Source organism: Hydra viridissima, unplaced genomic scaffold (assembly GCF_058129835.1).
Source record: "Hydra viridissima isolate aposymbiotic clone 2 unplaced genomic scaffold, HvirCarnegie_v1 scaffold_6, whole genome shotgun sequence".
NCBI lineage: Eukaryota > Metazoa > Cnidaria > Hydrozoa > Anthoathecata > Hydridae > Hydra > Hydra viridissima.
This window is the reverse complement of record NW_028324305.1, coordinates 6,665,431-6,683,561: the sequence shown is the minus strand read 5'-3', so window position 1 is coordinate 6,683,561 and position 18,131 is coordinate 6,665,431. Positions and strand designations below refer to the sequence as shown.

General features: G+C 27.3%; 1 protein-coding gene across 3 annotated transcripts; it reads left to right on the top strand.

Annotated features, from left to right (window-relative positions):
- The first annotated feature begins 986 nt into the window (after positions 1–986).
- Positions 987–15,791, top strand: LOC145190332 (N-chimaerin-like). 3 transcript variants are annotated; one of them, XM_090090690.1, is made up of 14 exons: positions 987–1,173; positions 2,466–2,575; positions 5,932–5,976; positions 6,098–6,150; positions 6,434–6,468; positions 7,537–7,650; positions 7,752–7,816; positions 8,098–8,255; positions 8,336–8,413; positions 9,046–9,130; positions 10,781–11,032; positions 15,030–15,167; positions 15,309–15,414; positions 15,568–15,791. In XM_090090690.1, exons 2-14 carry the CDS (start codon positions 2,479–2,481, stop codon positions 15,743–15,745), a joined length of 1,404 nt encoding a protein of 467 aa, XP_089946816.1. In that variant the 5' UTR covers positions 987–1,173; positions 2,466–2,478; the 3' UTR covers positions 15,746–15,791. The 3 variants fall into 3 exon arrangements, with proteins under 3 accessions (XP_089946816.1, XP_089946817.1, XP_089946814.1); XM_090090691.1 differs by lacking the exon at positions 987–1,173 and adding an exon at positions 1,572–1,715; XM_090090688.1 differs by lacking the exons at positions 987–1,173; positions 2,466–2,575 and adding an exon at positions 5,322–5,517.
- Positions 15,792–18,131: the final 2,340 nt, after the last annotated feature.

Genomic DNA, 18,131 nt, shown 5'->3' with positions numbered 1-18,131 from the left:
AAAATGACTGTCAAATAAGCAAAGAGTAAATAACAAAGAGGAACTTAATATCAGTTGTTAAACATTTAATTCATTAGAAGTGAAGCCAAGTTATGTACAGACTATAATGAAGATTGAACAAAATAGATTTTGGCAATATAATTTTATTTTTACCATCTTTGAAATTTGAAGAGAAAAATTTATGCGAGCCAGAGATATCATTGAGAATCTTAAATTTGCTAGAAGTAGCATTGTGAAAATTTTTCTCCCTATGAGTTTATTTTGTGAGCTTATACAAATCATATAATTTATACGAAGTGTCTTCGTAGAGCGCAATGCGCTCTACATAGACATAAGCTTCTCAGAGCGCAATATTGTACACGCATGCGCAATTATTTTATTATGACAGTGCGATTTATATTTCACAATAATGCTGGTTAGATTGGCGGTTAGGGTTAAGGTAAGGGTAAGGGCTAGGGATAGGGATAAGGTTATGGATAGGGATAGGGATAGGGATAGGGATAGGGATAGGGATAGGGATAGGGATAGGGATAGGGATAGGGATTGGGATAGGGGTAGGGATAGGGATAGGGATAGGGATAGGGATAGGGATAGGGATAGGGATAGGGATAGGGATAGGGATAGGGATAGGGATAGGGTTAACATCAACAAATTTTAAAAAAAAAAAAAAGCCTAATTTATAACGGTGTAATGCCTAATTTATAACGGTGTAATGTAATAGTAAAGTGAGAAATATTTTAAAACTTCACTGAAAAAGATATCGAATTGTAATGTAAAGATTATTTCTTGTGTATTTTCTCTATTTGTATGACCTGCATTATTAATATCAACTATAATTATTGTTAAAAAATTTTCTTTTGGTAAAAAAACATAAGAAACCCCACTAAAAAGATAAAACATTCATAAAAAATTTATTTTGGTATTCTAAACATCCGATTATTTTGATATACCATTATCATCGGTTTCAATAAGTTCATTTTTTCCACGTTTTTATGAAAGAAACCAAATAGACAGATGGGGTTTTCCTTAAAATCTCGTTGTCGAGTTTTTCTTCAGAAGAAGCCAGTCTACATAAAATTCTGTTTGAGCGCATAAACCAGATATATTAAGCTTTTTCATAAATGTACTTTAACTTCTATCTGAGCCTGTGGACCATTAATTACAAAGAAATAGGTTTGTGAATTTTAATTTCTTTTTTTTTTTTTTTACTCTTACATTTAGCCTTAGGATTTAGTTAAGCATCGAAGTTTTGTTTCAAATAGTGAACGAACTCCGATGCTTATATAACATTGTATTTGACCAAGTTGGGTGGTAATAAATATGCCGTAAAATTCATTTTTGCGAATCTTTACTTTAAATTGTATTATTTTAAGCTTTTTTTAAAAAAGAAATCAATTATGAAAATGTTTTTTAAAAAGTTAAAAGCTTACAAATCAACCACATTTAATTGCGTAATTAATAAATTGATAAAATTTAAAAACTGAACAATAAAATGTTCCGGATATGCTTTTTGCTAAATTCGGAGATTTATTTAGTCATATCCTTAAACGACTTTAATTATGTTAAGTTATGTTGTTTCGGGCTAGTTCATTTAGACGACATGCTGCACCCAAAATTGACAATTAGCCTAAATGAACAAACTCTTATTTCTGATATGATTATCTATTTTTTTAGATTTTCTGAGCTCTAAAATAATATTTGATATCTAATACTAGGTATTTTCAGCTATTTTAGTTCTTCCTCAATTCAGTGTTATAAATGCATATATATATATATATATATATATATATATATATATATATATATATATATATATATATATATATATATATATATATATATATATATATATATGTATATATATATATGTATATATATAAATGTATATATATATATATATATTATATATATATATATATATATATATATATATATATATATATATATATATATATATATATATATATATATATATATATATATATATATATATATATATATATATATATATATATATATATGCATCTATGTGTTTAAACAAATGCAGACATGTAAAAATATTCTGAAATAATAACTAAAAATATTAATTTAGCTGGCATTTTTGAAGGATCTGAAATTATATTACTGTGAATAAACTTACAACTGACTGTAAATAAATATATGCAGTTTGTTAACTACAAACTCACATACACAATCATTTTACTCTTGCTCTCATGTATCAAGCTAGCAGCAAGTGATTAGCATTATAGCTTGGTATTTTATTTTTAATGGGAGAAAAACTTTTGTTTTAACATCAAAGTAGTTTTGTTGAGAAAAGATTATTGAATAATTTTAGTTGATGCAAGCTTTTTCCATTTGTAGTATACTCATTTTGTATTTTAGAAAATTTAATTTAATTTAACTTAATTAATTTTTTATAGAAGTTTTTTCATCAAATTATTTAAATTTTTTAATGTATACTTTAGGAAATTTTATCTAATGCCAAAACAATATAGACTGCAGTCTATTCCCCAAGAAAACGAAGTTTTAAATGAAATGACACCAGCATTTAAAAAAATTTTACCAGCAGCTGAAGGTTAGTAAATTCCTTTGTGCTTCTAACAACTTATACAAGTAGTTTATAATGTAATGTTTTTTTTATTTAACAAGTTAATTTTTCACAATTAAAACAGAAATATTTAAGTATAATATAAAAATAATGTTTTTTCATTGTATGTAACTCAAAGTATTTTTTTTTTCATGAAGAGTTTAAGACACCTTATCTGTTTATAACAAAAAGAAAAGAAAAATGTACCAGCAATTTAAGTAAATTCAAATAATACAAAAGTTTATAATTTTTAGAAAAAGAGATTCTCTCTAGAATAGAAAATAGTTAAGCAAGAGTGTTGTTACTACAACTATGGGTGTTGTTACTATAGCTATGTAATATTTTTGTAGAATTTAAAAAATATACTGTTGTTTAAAAAAATAAATTTAAAAACAAGTGAAGCTGCTAGTTTATATATCCAATCAGACTGACAGTTTACATTTTTTTTGTTAATTTCATCAGTAAATTTTTTTAATTTTTATTTTCATTTTTATATGTGTTTCTTCTAATCATAAAAGTTCTCTAATAAACTTATAACTTGTTTCTCATCATTTTTGTTTAGTTTACACAAAAACATTCTTATTAGTTAATAGAAGGCTTATCAAGTATATGTTATGTAGTCATAAAAAAGTGTAAGGAAAATACTTTTTTTTTTAAAAAAAAATTATTACCACTCTTTAAATACAACCTGCTATAGTTATTCATTCTTTAGGTATTGAAGCTATTTTGAAATTAGTAGTGAACTAAAAACATGAAATTAGTTATTCTAAAATTAAAACACTACTTTAAAGAATAAAAACATATTTTTAAAACAGTATGCACCGTTTTTTAAATATTTAAAAATTTTAAGTATTTAGGTAAATGAAATATCAAATATCTAAATGTTTTGTTTTTGTTTTTGTTGTTGTTGTTTTGTTATTTTGTTTTGTTTTTTTCATATTTATTTAAAGAAATATTTTCGTATTTAAAGAAGTTTAAAGAATAATTTAAAGTTTTTGTAAACCAGTATTATATGTAATTTCTGTTCAATATTTATTTATATGTATGTATAAAGATAACATATTTATAAGCATATGTAAAAATAACATCTGTTAATGTATTCAGTTAAAAGAAAAACTATGAGTGAAATTATCACTCAAAAAAAACATGCACCTGTTTTAAATTTTGAATCTTTTATGTTGTTTAATAACTTTAACGTTATAATAGTTCTAAATGTTAAACAATGTAATTTAAAAACTTAATTTATTGTGTTCAGTTTTAACAACTCACTGATTTTTATACACTTAAAAATCTGGTGGTCTTTTTGCCAAAATTTTATTTATTTTTTTGTTAATAACTTATGTCATAAAATATATTGAAGCTATCTTTAACATTTAAACATGTAAATATGTGGTTTGTGGTTATCCTTTTTCTTTCTTTCTTTTTTTTTAATTGCTTGTGTTGCTATCTGAAAGATTGCCATAATTTTAATGACTTTAATTCAGTAACGTCAAATTTTGTTTTATTGGATTTTTGAAAGTTTTTATTATATTTGCCATATTAGTTGTAATTAGAGACTTTTGTTATGTTGTACTATTTTCAAATACTCTTAACATTAATATGCCTGATATACTTTTGGAAACTTTTTATTTGTTTTGGTGTTTTCTTAAACAAAACGGTAAATAGTTATGAAGAAAGTTACTAAAAGAATGTTCTTCCAGAAAACAAGGTTCTTACCTGCATAATTGGAAAATTTAAGCTAATCAAAACATATTTTGTAGATTTATATTTTTGTTGATGTTTAAATGAATTATGTAAATCTTTGTCATAATCTCTGCTAATGAACTCCTACATCAACAGATTTTAATGTTTTTGTTGTTGTTTATGAAAGCCTTATGGGAAAGTTCAAATATCTTTAAGTTAAAATTTCATATTGATTAATACATTGTGTAAAATGTTAATGTATTACTTAAGATAAACTTTGTTATTGTTTACTAAGCAAAAAAAAAAAAAAAACTGTTTACATTTCATATATTAAGTTGTAATGTTCTGCAAATCATGTTAAAAAAAAAAAGTTTCTTATGAAATTTATGGTCAAATCACTGCTTAGGAAAAAAGTGGAGTTTCTGAATGTTATATATATATCATTGGTTACACATAAAAAAAACTTTTAAAAAACTTTTAAAAAACTTCACATAAAATCACAATTCTTTATTCATGTGTTTTATTTCAACCTTAAATGTTGAGTATTTTTGTTTGTTTGTTTGTTTCTCTCTTTTCTGAAAGTGAAGTTTTGGTGTTCACTGGTCATTCTAATTCATTTCTTAGATGGCAAAAATACTTAGAAACATGTTGATGCAATATATATACTAATAAAAAAATTCAAACAACTCAATATCAGTATAAATATAAATACTTAATTAAAACATAATCTTATTAAAAAAAAAAAAAAACAAAGTTGTAAATGAAATACTTTTTAACAAGAATTTCTATTTTGTAAATTTACTTCATAAAAGTCTGATAAATCCTGTAAAGTTAGATTGGTTACTGTATCTTAACGTATTTGATTAAAATATTGTTGTTTTAAAAATCTAATTGTATGTTTAAAATTAATTTCTCAAATACATTAAAATGTGTTAAATTTTATTCCTTAAAATTATTTCAAAAAAGTTAAAAAAAAATTCTTATTTTTAAATGAACTGCCTAAGTTTTTTTTTGTTTTTATGCTTTTGTAAAAGTGTTTAAGGCTAACATTTTCATCCTAAAAGCTAACATTTTAATGATGGTTGAGGAGAATGACAAAGCAAATGGTTTTAGTAATCTTTCAAGTTTTGTAAGACGTTCATTGCGTCGACAGTCATCAAAGAAAAAACAATCTTGTACTTTGCTCTCAGAAAAACCATTGAAACCATTGATGCCAAAAAGAAATTTTCTTATAAAATTTGAGGGTGGTAAGCTTTTTAATTTAAAAATCTTATAAGATGTTGAAATGTGATGTTTTGCTTCTATTTTCTATATAAAAATTGATATAGTTCAGACTGTAATTGTGTACATTTTTGCAGATTATTTAAAGTATAATTTTCATGTGCCCATTTGGCAATACATTTTAAATTTGATTGTAGTGCCTGAAGTGAGTACGCTATTTCTGATAGGCTAGTTAGTTTAAAAATAAGAATATCTATTATTTTATTAGTTGTTTAAAAAAGATTTACTAAATTTTGAAAAAATTGTATTTTGAATTCAATAAACTATGATATTGTAACAACACTAACTTTTATTCTAAATAATCAAAATAATGCAAGTGAAATAATAGTTGTAGCAACTTTCTTTTATTGCTTATGTCTAGCTATTTTACTTGGTTTTAGAGGAGATAGCTTTCAATCAGGTTGAACCAGTATGGAAATCACACTGTAAGAACTTTTTATGCTCTTCATAGTTAATCCCATTTTTAATTGATTTTATGTCCAAGTTTATAATTTTGATTAATCTTGATATCAAGAGATTGTAACATATTTATAATTCTTATTGCAGTATATCAGATGCAACTGAAGGCACCAAAACCACAAAGAATAGTTTGTAATACAGTAAGAATGTAAACACTCAGTATTAAGATGGATATTTAATAATTTTTTATTTAATAATTAGATATTTTTAATTTTCTTGAAGGCTCAAACTAAATTTTATTATGATTATATCTTCAAATAAATTGAGTAAAATCAATTCTTGCAGTTTCTGTTAAATAAAATTAAGTTTTATTTGAAATGATTTTTAAGAATTATACAGGGACTTAAATGAAAAATATTGAACTTTTTTTTTTATATTTGGTGAAACTTTATTTTTAACAATTGTGTTTTTGTTTTTAATTAGATTCTTGAGAATAAACCTTCAATATATGGAAAAGAGTAAGTGCTTGAAGATATTTATGATTAATAGTGTAAAAATGGAAGAGCAAATTAAGTATTTGCTAATGCAAACATTAAAATCAACATCTGTTGTCTGCGCTCTTGAGCTGACTTGTTTTTTTGTGTTTTTTTTTGTTTTTTTTTTTCTCCTGTTCTGTAGATTTTTTTTTAGCACAAATTTTTTTACACAGTTTTGAAATGTAAATTAACAATTATTGTCATCAATAGATTTTAGCAGAAATATAAAATTGTTGTAAAATTGTTAGGCCATTTGTAACTCTATTTTATAGTATCAAACATCAAATGAGAGTAAAAATGTATAAGTGTTTATCAAATATGATTTTTTCCATTCCACCAATTCTTTCAAAAAATTCATTTAGATATTTTTAAAAAAGTTTTAAAGAACTAAATAAAATAGAATGACCCCAAGCATGAAACTGTATAACAAATTGATAACTTCTTAAATTTAGATTCTTGCTAAAAAATTTTGTGTAAGTATTTTTAAAATCCTCCACATTTTAGCACATTGTATGTAATGAAAATATCACACATTTTCTTTCCTCTGTATTATCTCTGATTGAATGGAAAATAGAGCCATGTAATTTAGATTGTCCATGCATAAATAAAACATCATATGTGGCATAAATCAATGTAAAAGTTTTAATCTATCAATCAATAAACCAATACTTAAATGCATGTAAAAACATATGTAATAAATATAACAAAATGAATCTTTGAAGCATTTTCAATACTTAACAACAATTTTTAGTAGTTTTGTAAATTCTTAGTTTAGAAAGTTTTAAAATAGAATTGTTGTGTAAAAATGCAAACATTACAACATCTGAAGCTTAATGCACCAAATTGTTACAATGGAATTATACTTGTATGGTGTAAATGCAATAATTTTGTCATTAAGAAGCAGCATATGTTTTAGTTCATTATTAGTTAATCATTACAAACAAAAAGAATTAGTTTCAACTATACTGTCTTTTAATAAACACTGATGTTCTTGCTTTAAGTTTTGTAAATGTCTTTGGTTGTTTGTAAAATTGTGTATATTTTAAAAAGATTTCATGGAGCTATATCACGTGAAGAAGCTGAAAAACTGGTAATGAAAGCTGAAGGTTGTTATCTAACAAGGGAGAGTGAACGTCAGCCAGGAACATATGCACTTACATTTAGGTTAAATTTTGTTTTTAATATTACTAGATTGCCATTAAAATTTTTACTGTAAATGAAATAGCAGTTGTGTAATCCAAAGAGTTTAAATATAACAATTTTAGGTTTAATAATGCTCCCAAGAATTATCGTCTATATTATGATGCAGAGGAAAAAATGCATTTTGTTGGTATGTAGCTTTATTATAATTGGTAATGTTTTTTAGCTATTATAAATATAATTTATGTTATTAATGTTTTATAATTTTGAGCCATATTTTTGTACTTATCTCTCAATCAAACTGAATATCTCTTGCAATATCATTATCATTACTTTGTGTAATGAAGTCTTTATATTTTTGTCACTTTTTGTAACAAACAAAACCAATTCTTAAGCACCTATTATGTACAATTTTGAAGTAAAAAGTTTCAGAAAAACTGTTACCATTCTTAAATATGTATTTTTGTTTAGGAGAGAAACAGTTTGAAACTATACACGACTTAGTAGCTGATGGGTTAATTACTTTGTATGTTGATACCTATGCAAAAGATTATATTGAACATATGGCAACTAATGTAACAAAAAGTCAAGTTATTGATGAACCAGACAGTGCAGCAGATGAAAACGAAGTATTGTTAATTTGATATCTCATATTTTCATTTTATTAGTTTATGTAAACAATCTAACAAATGATGTATTCTTATTTTAGAATATCAGTACTCATAGGAAAGAAATTAAAAGAAGCAACTTTAAAGCATCAGAATGTGCAAAAAAACATAATTTTAAAGTATGTTTCAATAAATACCTTATAATATATATAAAAAAAATTTTTTTTTTCTTCCTAGAATTTGGTCGTTTAGAATGTTGACTTACTGAAAAGAAGGTGTTGAAGTTTATACTATGAGTTTTAATTTCTCCTACTATATTATTTACAACTAATGATATATTTTGATTCAATCAATTTACTGGCTTTTTGACGTATTAATACCAGAAAGACAGTCAATGTCAGGACATCCTATTGAAAGTTCACGAAACAGATTTATAAATTGAAAAAAAAACAAATTTAAGTCCTTGAAATAGATGAAAAATGAACTATTTTTAGTCCTAGAAATAGAAGAATTATTTTTACTTTTTAATTGAGCAAAACCTTTTGTTAGGAAATTTATCTAAAAACTGAATATATTTAGATAAAATCTACTTTAAGCTATGTAATGATTTAATTATTTTGTGAAATTAAAAGTTATGTCTCGACATAATTTTTGATTCTATGAAATAATTTGAATAATAACCTTAGTTTTTTTCTAAAAAAAATTTTACTAATGATAAAAATAATTTTTTTTCCTTTTTTTATTTGTATTCTTTTTCAACCAAATTTTATATATTTGTTTTTCTCTACAAGAAAGTGTTAAAACTTTTTAGACACAGACATACTATGGACCTCATTGGTGTGATTACTGTCGTAATTTTATGTGGGGTTTGATAGCACAAGGAGTTCGTTGTCAAGGTAGAGTTTGCTTGATACCCTGCTGCAGTATGATTTTAAAAAAGAAAAAATTATCAAGTTTGAAAACAATATCAAAAAGTTTTTTATTGTCATTTCTTGGCACAATGAAATTCAATTTTGCAATTAAAAACACTAAGGTAAAAAGTGCAACTCTTTTTAAATAAAAGTTATAAAAATCTACTCTGGTGGTGTCAGGGAGGACAGATCATTCTGTGCTTAGTCATCTAGCGATAATTATGACTTCCCAAAACTTAAGCAACGGCAGTTTTCAAAAATTATAACTTCAAAAAAAAAACTCTAAGTTTTCTCAACTGTACACCAAACCTCTCAGAACTGTCAATTGAACATTTAAATGAATGCAAAATTCATATTTGGAGAGAACTAGGTTTTTGTAATTTTATCACAGTCATTCATGCATTTTAAGTTAAAAAAAAAAAAAAGAAAAAGAAAGGTAAATACGGTTGGGTCACATTCTTATTGAAGAATGTAACAAGTAACTGTCTCAATACTTACCAAGTATTAGGTAAGTATACTTGGACATTTTTGTAAAAAAATATTTTTCTTCTCTATAAAGTTAACTAATTACATTTATATGAATATGATAAAGTTGAAGGTAAATAGATCACTATATTTAGTTTAAAGAGTTTTTTTCACTCCTTAGGAAGTTCTGATAAAGGGCTCAAAGTTAAAAAATAAAACACATTTTGAGGATAAGAAGCCTTTACTACATTTTTATACAAAGAGTTTTTTAAAAATATACATATAGCAAAGTTTTATCTTTTATTTATTGTAGTTTCAATTTTTTTGATTTTTTATGCAGACAGTACTTGTGCCAGTGGCAAGTAGTAAATGAGGAGAATTAACAACTGTTACAAAATGCTCATTGAATACTCAGCAAATATGATTTGGAATGTAAATTTGGTGTCATTACTAGCAGTAAATGCCACCATCATACTGACGGCTATCAGTATGATGGTGGCATTTACTAATTGACATGACACCAAATTTACATTCCAAATCAATACTTGTTTCAAATTAAGATAAATTTCGAATTTGTAAATAAATAAAATTACACCAAAATGTCTTAGTATATCTATACATGAATGGAAAATATCAACTCACAGTTATTTATGCACCTTCTATAATAGAACTGTGGCTCTAGCCATACTGAATTTATTCAGAAATAAGGATCTTCTAACTTTAAAATGCATTAATAGTTGTTTTAAGATTGTAAATAACTAAGGCAAGTTGTTCTAACAATATAAATACACAGGTGCCATTTTATAAGAACATGGATGTTCTGTTGAGAAGACTTAAGGTTTTAATAAAGTTTTAAGTTTCAAAATAGCAACCATTTGAGAAATTATATTAAACCTTTGATCAGTCAAAACTTGGGAACAGAAAACTTAAATTTTGAACTTTTTCTATTCTTAATGAATTAAGAATAGAAAAAGTTTTAATTAAGAATGACCTTAAAAAATTTCAGCAGGTTCATCCTGTATATATAGATTACATATATACAGGATGAACCTACATTACCCAAATTAAAAAACTTTATATCAGAGCTAATAATCTTAACTTCACTGAAAATTAAGATTATTACCTTTAATATAATTGGATTTACTTGTTATGTTTCAATCTAAAATATAGACTGCTCCTATGATTGCCATCGACAGTGCAGTACAGAGGTTCCTAACTTTTGTTCACCTGATAAAAAGCTTATTAAACGGGTTTTTGGTGTTGATCTTACAACTTTAATCAAAGCCCACAATGTTAGAAGACCAATGGTAGTGGACTTGTGTATTGCAGAAATAGAAAATCGTGGTATGGAAGTTGAAGGTTTATATCGAATTTCAGGATTTGCTGATGACATAACATATTTACAAAATCTTATTGATAAAGGTCAGATTTTCTTATTCAAATAGTTTCCGATTAGATATATTGCAGCGTTAGTGGTAGCTTTTATTACTTGTGAATTTTTACTTTCGCTTTTGTTAATCTCACTAATCCTAATAATAATCATAATAGAATGATTGAAGTAGTAATAACAAAAATAATACTAATAATAATGATAATAATAATGATAATATTTAATAATAGTAATGATAATAATAATAATGGTAATGATAATATTAATAATGATGAAAACAACACTAATGAAAAAAATAAAATAAAACCGTCTTTTTTTAAAAATCTTTATATATAATTTAATTATGTATATTATGTTATATATAATGTTTTATTAGGTTTTGCTAATCTTTGATGCTCACAATATTGGATATATAAATTTAAAGCATTATCTACTAATTTATTTGGTATTCAGTATGAATGTTTAATAGCATCCTTAAGATAATCTTAAATTTTTATATGGTTAGAATTGGATTATAGTTATTTAAATACATTTAAAATAGTGTTTGAAGAAAACTTTTGTTATTTATGTCCTTCTATCTTAATTTTTCGCAATCAAAATCAGGTTTGTTACAAAGTTGCTGATTTTGAGAATACCAGCATTTTATTAAAATTAAAAAATAGTTTTATAACAAAACATCACAAAAACTGTTTCTTTAGGAGAGAGTTTCTATTTTAAACTTATGCCCAATAAAATTTGCCTGTTATGCTTTATAGTAAACCCCTCTGGAAATTGGTATTATATTGTTTTGATGTAATTTTTACATTTGTTGTTATTATTTTATCAGGTTTTTGAAGGAATATCAGCATAAATATCATTTCTAATCTTTTCTAATTTATTGATAATTTTTACAAATCCATTTTGTACTTATTTTATTCAAGCTTATCTATAATCCATCAAAAATAATGGTTTTCACTTTAGAAACAATCTCTAAATGTAATCAAATGACTTCTTGTTTATCCAGAGCTTTCACAAATTATTTAACAGATCTGAAATAGTTTAGGTAGACAGTTTCACATTTCGATTTCCACCCATTTATGATGTTCTTTTCTTCACATTCAATCGATCATTCTTTTCTTTCTCTTGTTTGAATGTAATCTAAGTGAGTTCATATAACAAAAACTAAAAGTTATTAAAGAATAAAAAACGATGTTGCTCCTATACAATTTCTTTTTGATGTCACTGCTCAGGTGATTTAAGGCCAGTCCAAATTTTTATGGTAGTTCGTCCTACCTTCTATAACTTCTTTTTAAAAGAAACTGTTTTTGAAAATTTGTTGTCTAAGGTGAATAATACTTAGCAAAAGTTGGGCTAAGTTGAAAAAAATATTGACAAAAATATAGTGGATGACGCTTTTTGTCCTTAAACTTAAAGATGAATGTTTTAAAAAATAAGGGTTTAAATTGTTAAGTACAACTTTTCTAATTATCTACAAGCTAAAAGGCATCGATATTGAATTATATTGTTTTTTCATACTTTGATTCAGAAGGTAGGGTAGAAAATCCGACGTTTAATTATTTCTTTCGACAACGAACACTGAAGTGTCGAGAACTCGGTAATACTTAACGATTTTGTTTTGAAAAGCTTTTTGATGACCTCATAAACAGAATGGTTTCTGTCGGTGGAATTTATTCGTAATAAACAAAATAGAGCGTGTGGTCATTATATATACATATACAGTATTGGACAAAACATCTGCAACCAAATAATGCTAATTTAGTTTCTTTATATAAAAGTGCTGCATTTTTTCAATTTAGAGAAATAACTATGTAACTGTTTAGAGACAAAGTTCTTCAAGTTTTATTCATCACAAAGTTCATTACTTGTACACGAAAATTAATAAATTAATCAAAAGTATGAAAAAAAGTTGATTTCCTTCTGGACAAAACAAGTGCAACTCGACAAAATGTTGACCAAGCTGTATTTCGCTATCAATATTTCGTGGCGAATCCTTTGTTGTCGATCACAGCCTTGCATCTTCGAGGCATAGATTCGATCAGGTAATCAATGAATCTTTGTGGAATCGCTGCCCAGGCCTTTTGGATTTGTTCAAACAGTTGATCCTTATTACGAGCACCTTCACGATTAATTCTGCGGTTGACGATCTCCCACAGATTCTCGATAGGGTTGAGATCCGGAGATTGAGGCGGCCAATCTATCACCGATAGGTGGTTGTCTTGTCTTTTGCGGTGTGTTTTGGATCGTTGTCTTGCTGAAAAACCCATTTTATTGGCATATTCCATTCAGTATGAGGGTAACATAACATCTTTCAGGATATTTTTATACATGAAACGGTCCATTATTCCATCGTTTCGATGTATTGGACCTAGACCGTTAGCAGAAAACAATCCGGCTTCAACAGCACGTCGTCTGATTGTTCGGTCCGATAGAGGCAGCTCTAATTGCTTTTGTATCTCGACTGATGATATCCAGGGATCCTTCTTGACGGATCTGACGATCATAGAATCCTCTCTAGAAGTGGTGGAACGCGGTCTTCCACCTTTGTTATCTGCTGCCAACTTCCCCGTAGACGATATTTGGAACATAGTCTTGATACGGTCTCTTTTTTCACGCGATATTTATCACAAACGGAATGGAATGTCACAAACGTTTTTGTGACATTCCACTTACATAATCGCCAATAATTTTCTTTCTTAGTTCCAATCCAAGACTGTCGGGAGCCATTTTTGCACTTGAAGTCATAAAAATGATAAAAATAAATAATCACGCTTCTCATGGCTTACCGTATTAAATTTACCTTGTGATGATACAATAATGCTCTGTGGAACACAACGTCTTGGTTGGATGTGGACTGTATTGATGTGATGAAACACTTGTTGTATTTCACTTCTTGTATTGATGTTCTTCGATGAAACACTTTGTTAAAACTCACTTCGATAAACTGTCTTGATAATACTGACTGATTGACTTCCATATACTGACTGAATTACATGTTGATTTACATGTCTCTTATATAGTAAAATAAACCTGTGTGAACCTGTTCTGGAAGATTCTAGATGCTTCTTTTCGATGCTTCTGGAAGCTTCTGGATGCGTCTGAATGTTTCTGGATATTTCTGGATGCAACTGGATGCTTCCAGATGCCTCTTCTAGAAACTTCTGGAAGCTTCTGCATGCTTCTGGAAACTTCTGGATACTTCCTTTAATTATTAAAAAACTTCCGTGACGTTGACACGGACCAGACTTAATAAAATGAAACAAACCAAAAAAGTTGCACTTGTTTTGTCCGCTGCAAAATGGCACTTGTCAACAAAATTCTGCCTGTGTGCTGTCACCTGTCAGCTGATTGCTCATGTCATGGCATGCTATGACTCCAGACTCTTGAACTGTTTTAAGACATGTAAAATTAGGAACACTTTTTAGCATTGTTCGATGTTGGTTGCAAATGTTTTGTCCAATACTGTATATACACATATATTTGCTGCCAGTTTCTCTTTTTTCAGAATCGTCAAGAAGTCCTTCTATTTTCTTGTTCTTTAAGAACATTGAGCACTTTCTATTTTCTATGTTCTGTTCTGAACATTGAGTACTAATTTTGTAAAATACGCTAACACAATTTACATCCAATTTAAAAAATCTATTGTAAATAATAAGTATTCAAGATTTGAATAATAAATGTGGTTCTTTATAAATCATTATATTATATACTAATTCATAACATGTTATGAACTCAAGATATATACTCAAAAAATTAGAAAACTTTCTTTTCGGACTTTTTTAGTCACCGCTTCATTATAAACGTTTAGAAAAATCCCGCGGGATCTGAACGGCACAATTTTACGTCACCCTCAGATAAACGAAACAAACCCGAAATTTACGGAGACTGGCCTTAAACTATATGAGTGAACTGACGCCAAAATAATATATGGCTGATGTTACCACAATTTGCTTTTAACTATTCGATTTGATAATTTGTGTGATAAAGGCATCGAAGTTTTCTAACTATTATTTTTTTAAATTACGTTTAAAGATGGCGTGGTACCAGATATAAGTGCTAATTCAGTGAAAGATGTAAACGTTTTGTGCGGTCTTCTGAAACTCTATTTTCGAATGCTACCAATACCGATAATAACGTTCGATCTTTACGATGCTTTCATAGAGGCAATCAGTAAGTAATCTAGGAGTTGTTTAAATCTCAGTTGTTTAATCTTTTGATGGTTTTTATTTTTCACATAATGCACGTGATGAGCAAGTGTGTGTTTTTACTAATTATTGTTTTCTTTTAACATAAATGCAACGTAATTTTTAGAACACGAAGATGTATATGATCAAATAAATTCATTAAGCAGTGTTATAAAAGAGTTGCCTCCTGCACATTACGAAACATTGAAATATTTATGCAGGCATTTGCAACGGTAAGTCTGCTGCTTTTCTTTTTTTTTACACCGTTAGATAATAAAACGCGGTTCATAGTGTATATATTTAATTAGCTTTTTTAAAATATCATTTATGAATTTTTAATATATTAATAAAATACATAAAGATTTCGTTTTTTTTCTAAATACAAGGTTGTCGAAGTATAAAGACAAAAATCTTATGTCAGCAGAAAATCTTGGTATTATATTTGGACCAACGTTAATTCGTGCCCCAGATCATTTAGCTCTTATGGCTGTAGGAAATATTCACTTTCAGAAACGTATAGTTCAATTACTCATTGAAGAACAAGATGTTTTATTTGATAACTGATAGTCTTTCTAATTTCTCTCTTGATGTTGTAAAGAGCTCTTCACTCGGATTTTTTTTTTTTTTTTTTTTTTTTTCACCGACTTTTTTTAATTCGTCTCCAATTTACACATTTAGAGAATGCGGATTGCATTCATAGGTTCTTCAAATTTTATTTAATATATTTCTTAGCTGTTAAGTATTATTTTTTTATTTTATTTTTTTATATAATTTTTGTAAATTATTCGTTCTAAATTTCCTTCGTTTATTTACGTTAAACATAGCAAAATGTTTTATACTAAAAATTCTATAAAGAATATATTGTAGCGTTCTAGGTGCAGCAGTTTTTTCGATTTGATATGAAATCTCGAGAAGGGGAAAAATAATGATATTTCTTATTATTCCCTTTTTTCTTACTGCGGAATTCTATTAGAGTTATTACTTAGGTTGTTTTTAAACTTCAGTAAATTTATTTTGAGATGATTTTTAATTTTTGAACCTTTTTGTGTCATTAGATCGTTATATATAAAAAAGACTGTCCATCAAACATCGGTTCTTACGGATTGTTTTAATTTTTTATTTAAGCATCATAGAAAAAAGTAACCCTTTATGATACAGGATATTAGGGTTTTGAGTCAGGCTTAAATTAGTGGGATAGTGTAAGGGTTAGAATAACTAATTCTAGACAATATTTTTATAACTGACGCGAATTTAAAGTTCGCAAGTTTAATAATTATAACCTGAGTTTTAGCAAGCATCTATTAAAAAAAAAAAAAAATGCTGAAAAATGTGATAAAATATTAAAACAGACACACAGACTTAAATTGATTTGCTCTCCTTTCAACTGTCAATATATTGGTATGCTTTTCTTTTTTTTTCTTTTTTTTTCTTTTTTTTTTTTTTGTTTAAAATACGAGTGATGGGGATTTGATCTACAGAGGATAAATGCCAAAAATTAAAAATCTAATAGGTTACTTCGATCCCCTGCAATATCGCTTAGACATTTTTCCATCTCAATAATTTTCCGAAAAAGGACATGGAATTCAAGTTTCATCAATTGATTTTGCTTCTATTCTGTCAGCTGATCTTGCAATATGAACTGATAATTTAAAAAATGTAATGTTAGTTAAAGCCGCTCCATCTACTGCTAAAACCTTTCTTTAAGTAGTTGTTGTCGTTGACTGCCAGATCCAACTGCTGCTGTACACGTTTCTTTTAACAGCATTATTGTAGATATGCACCGATGCTTTGTTTCTTCTTTCACGGCAAAGTTTTTATCTCCATTATTGATTTACACTAGAATCTCTCTAATTCGAATTTAACGGGGAAAAAAAAAGTTCGAATTAGAGAGATTTTCGAATTATAGAAAGTTGACTTTTTTCAAATATTCTGGTCAATGTAACGAATAGAAATGAAAAAAACAAACAAATAGTGATTCTTAGGCCTAAATGCAATATATATTATGTGATTTAAACTTTTACATTTTCAAAAAAAAGTCAGTAATTGTAGATTGTCTTCTTGAGGCTTTTAAATCCATTTCAATAACACGATTTATGTTTTTAAGAGCCTTCGCCAAATCATCTCCAAAGTTAGAATAAAGACTGTAATTCTCGACTACAGTGACAGCATGCATCGCTTCGTTCAGACTTGGTTTTGTAGCATTGTCAGAAACACCAACGCACTCATCATCGGATTCCTCTTCAGTTTTAATAGCATCATGCTCAGAAACCTCTGCAATGATGTCCTCATCTGATGATTTGTTGGCAATGCAAACATCGAAATCTATGTCTACTAACTCGTCGGCCGTGAGGTTAAAATCTGCATCGAATTTTGTTTAACAATTCGAGATCATCTCTTAAGTTTTCTATTACAGTCTCGTCTACATCTAAGCCACAGAAAGGGTCGTTATCATCATTTACATGCTTGTCAACTGCTTCTAATGATATTCCTGATTTTTTGAAACAATTTATAAAGGTTTGATCTGGAATGGAATTCCATGCTTTTGTTAGCATAAACATTGCAGTTAAGATAGAAAACTTAAGCATCTTGTTCTCTTTTTCTAAGACAGCAATTTGCTTTTTCACTGCAAGTCAGCGATATTAGGCTTTAAGAGATCGGATAACTCCTTGATCCATAGGTTGGGTGATCGAAGTTGTATTCGGTGGAAGAAAGATAGGCTCCACCCAATCAAGTTTCTGCACGTTAGGATGGGTAGAATAATTATCTATAATTAAAGCAATTTTTCTTTTCTGAAAACTAAACTTTAGATCAATTTCTTTAACCCACTCCTCAAATAATTCTGCCGACATCCAACTTTTTGGTTGGGCCCGATAGCAACAAGGAGTATTTTTCACACCTTTAAAACATCTAGGAGACTTCGATTTTCCAATTACAAACATTGAAAGTCTTT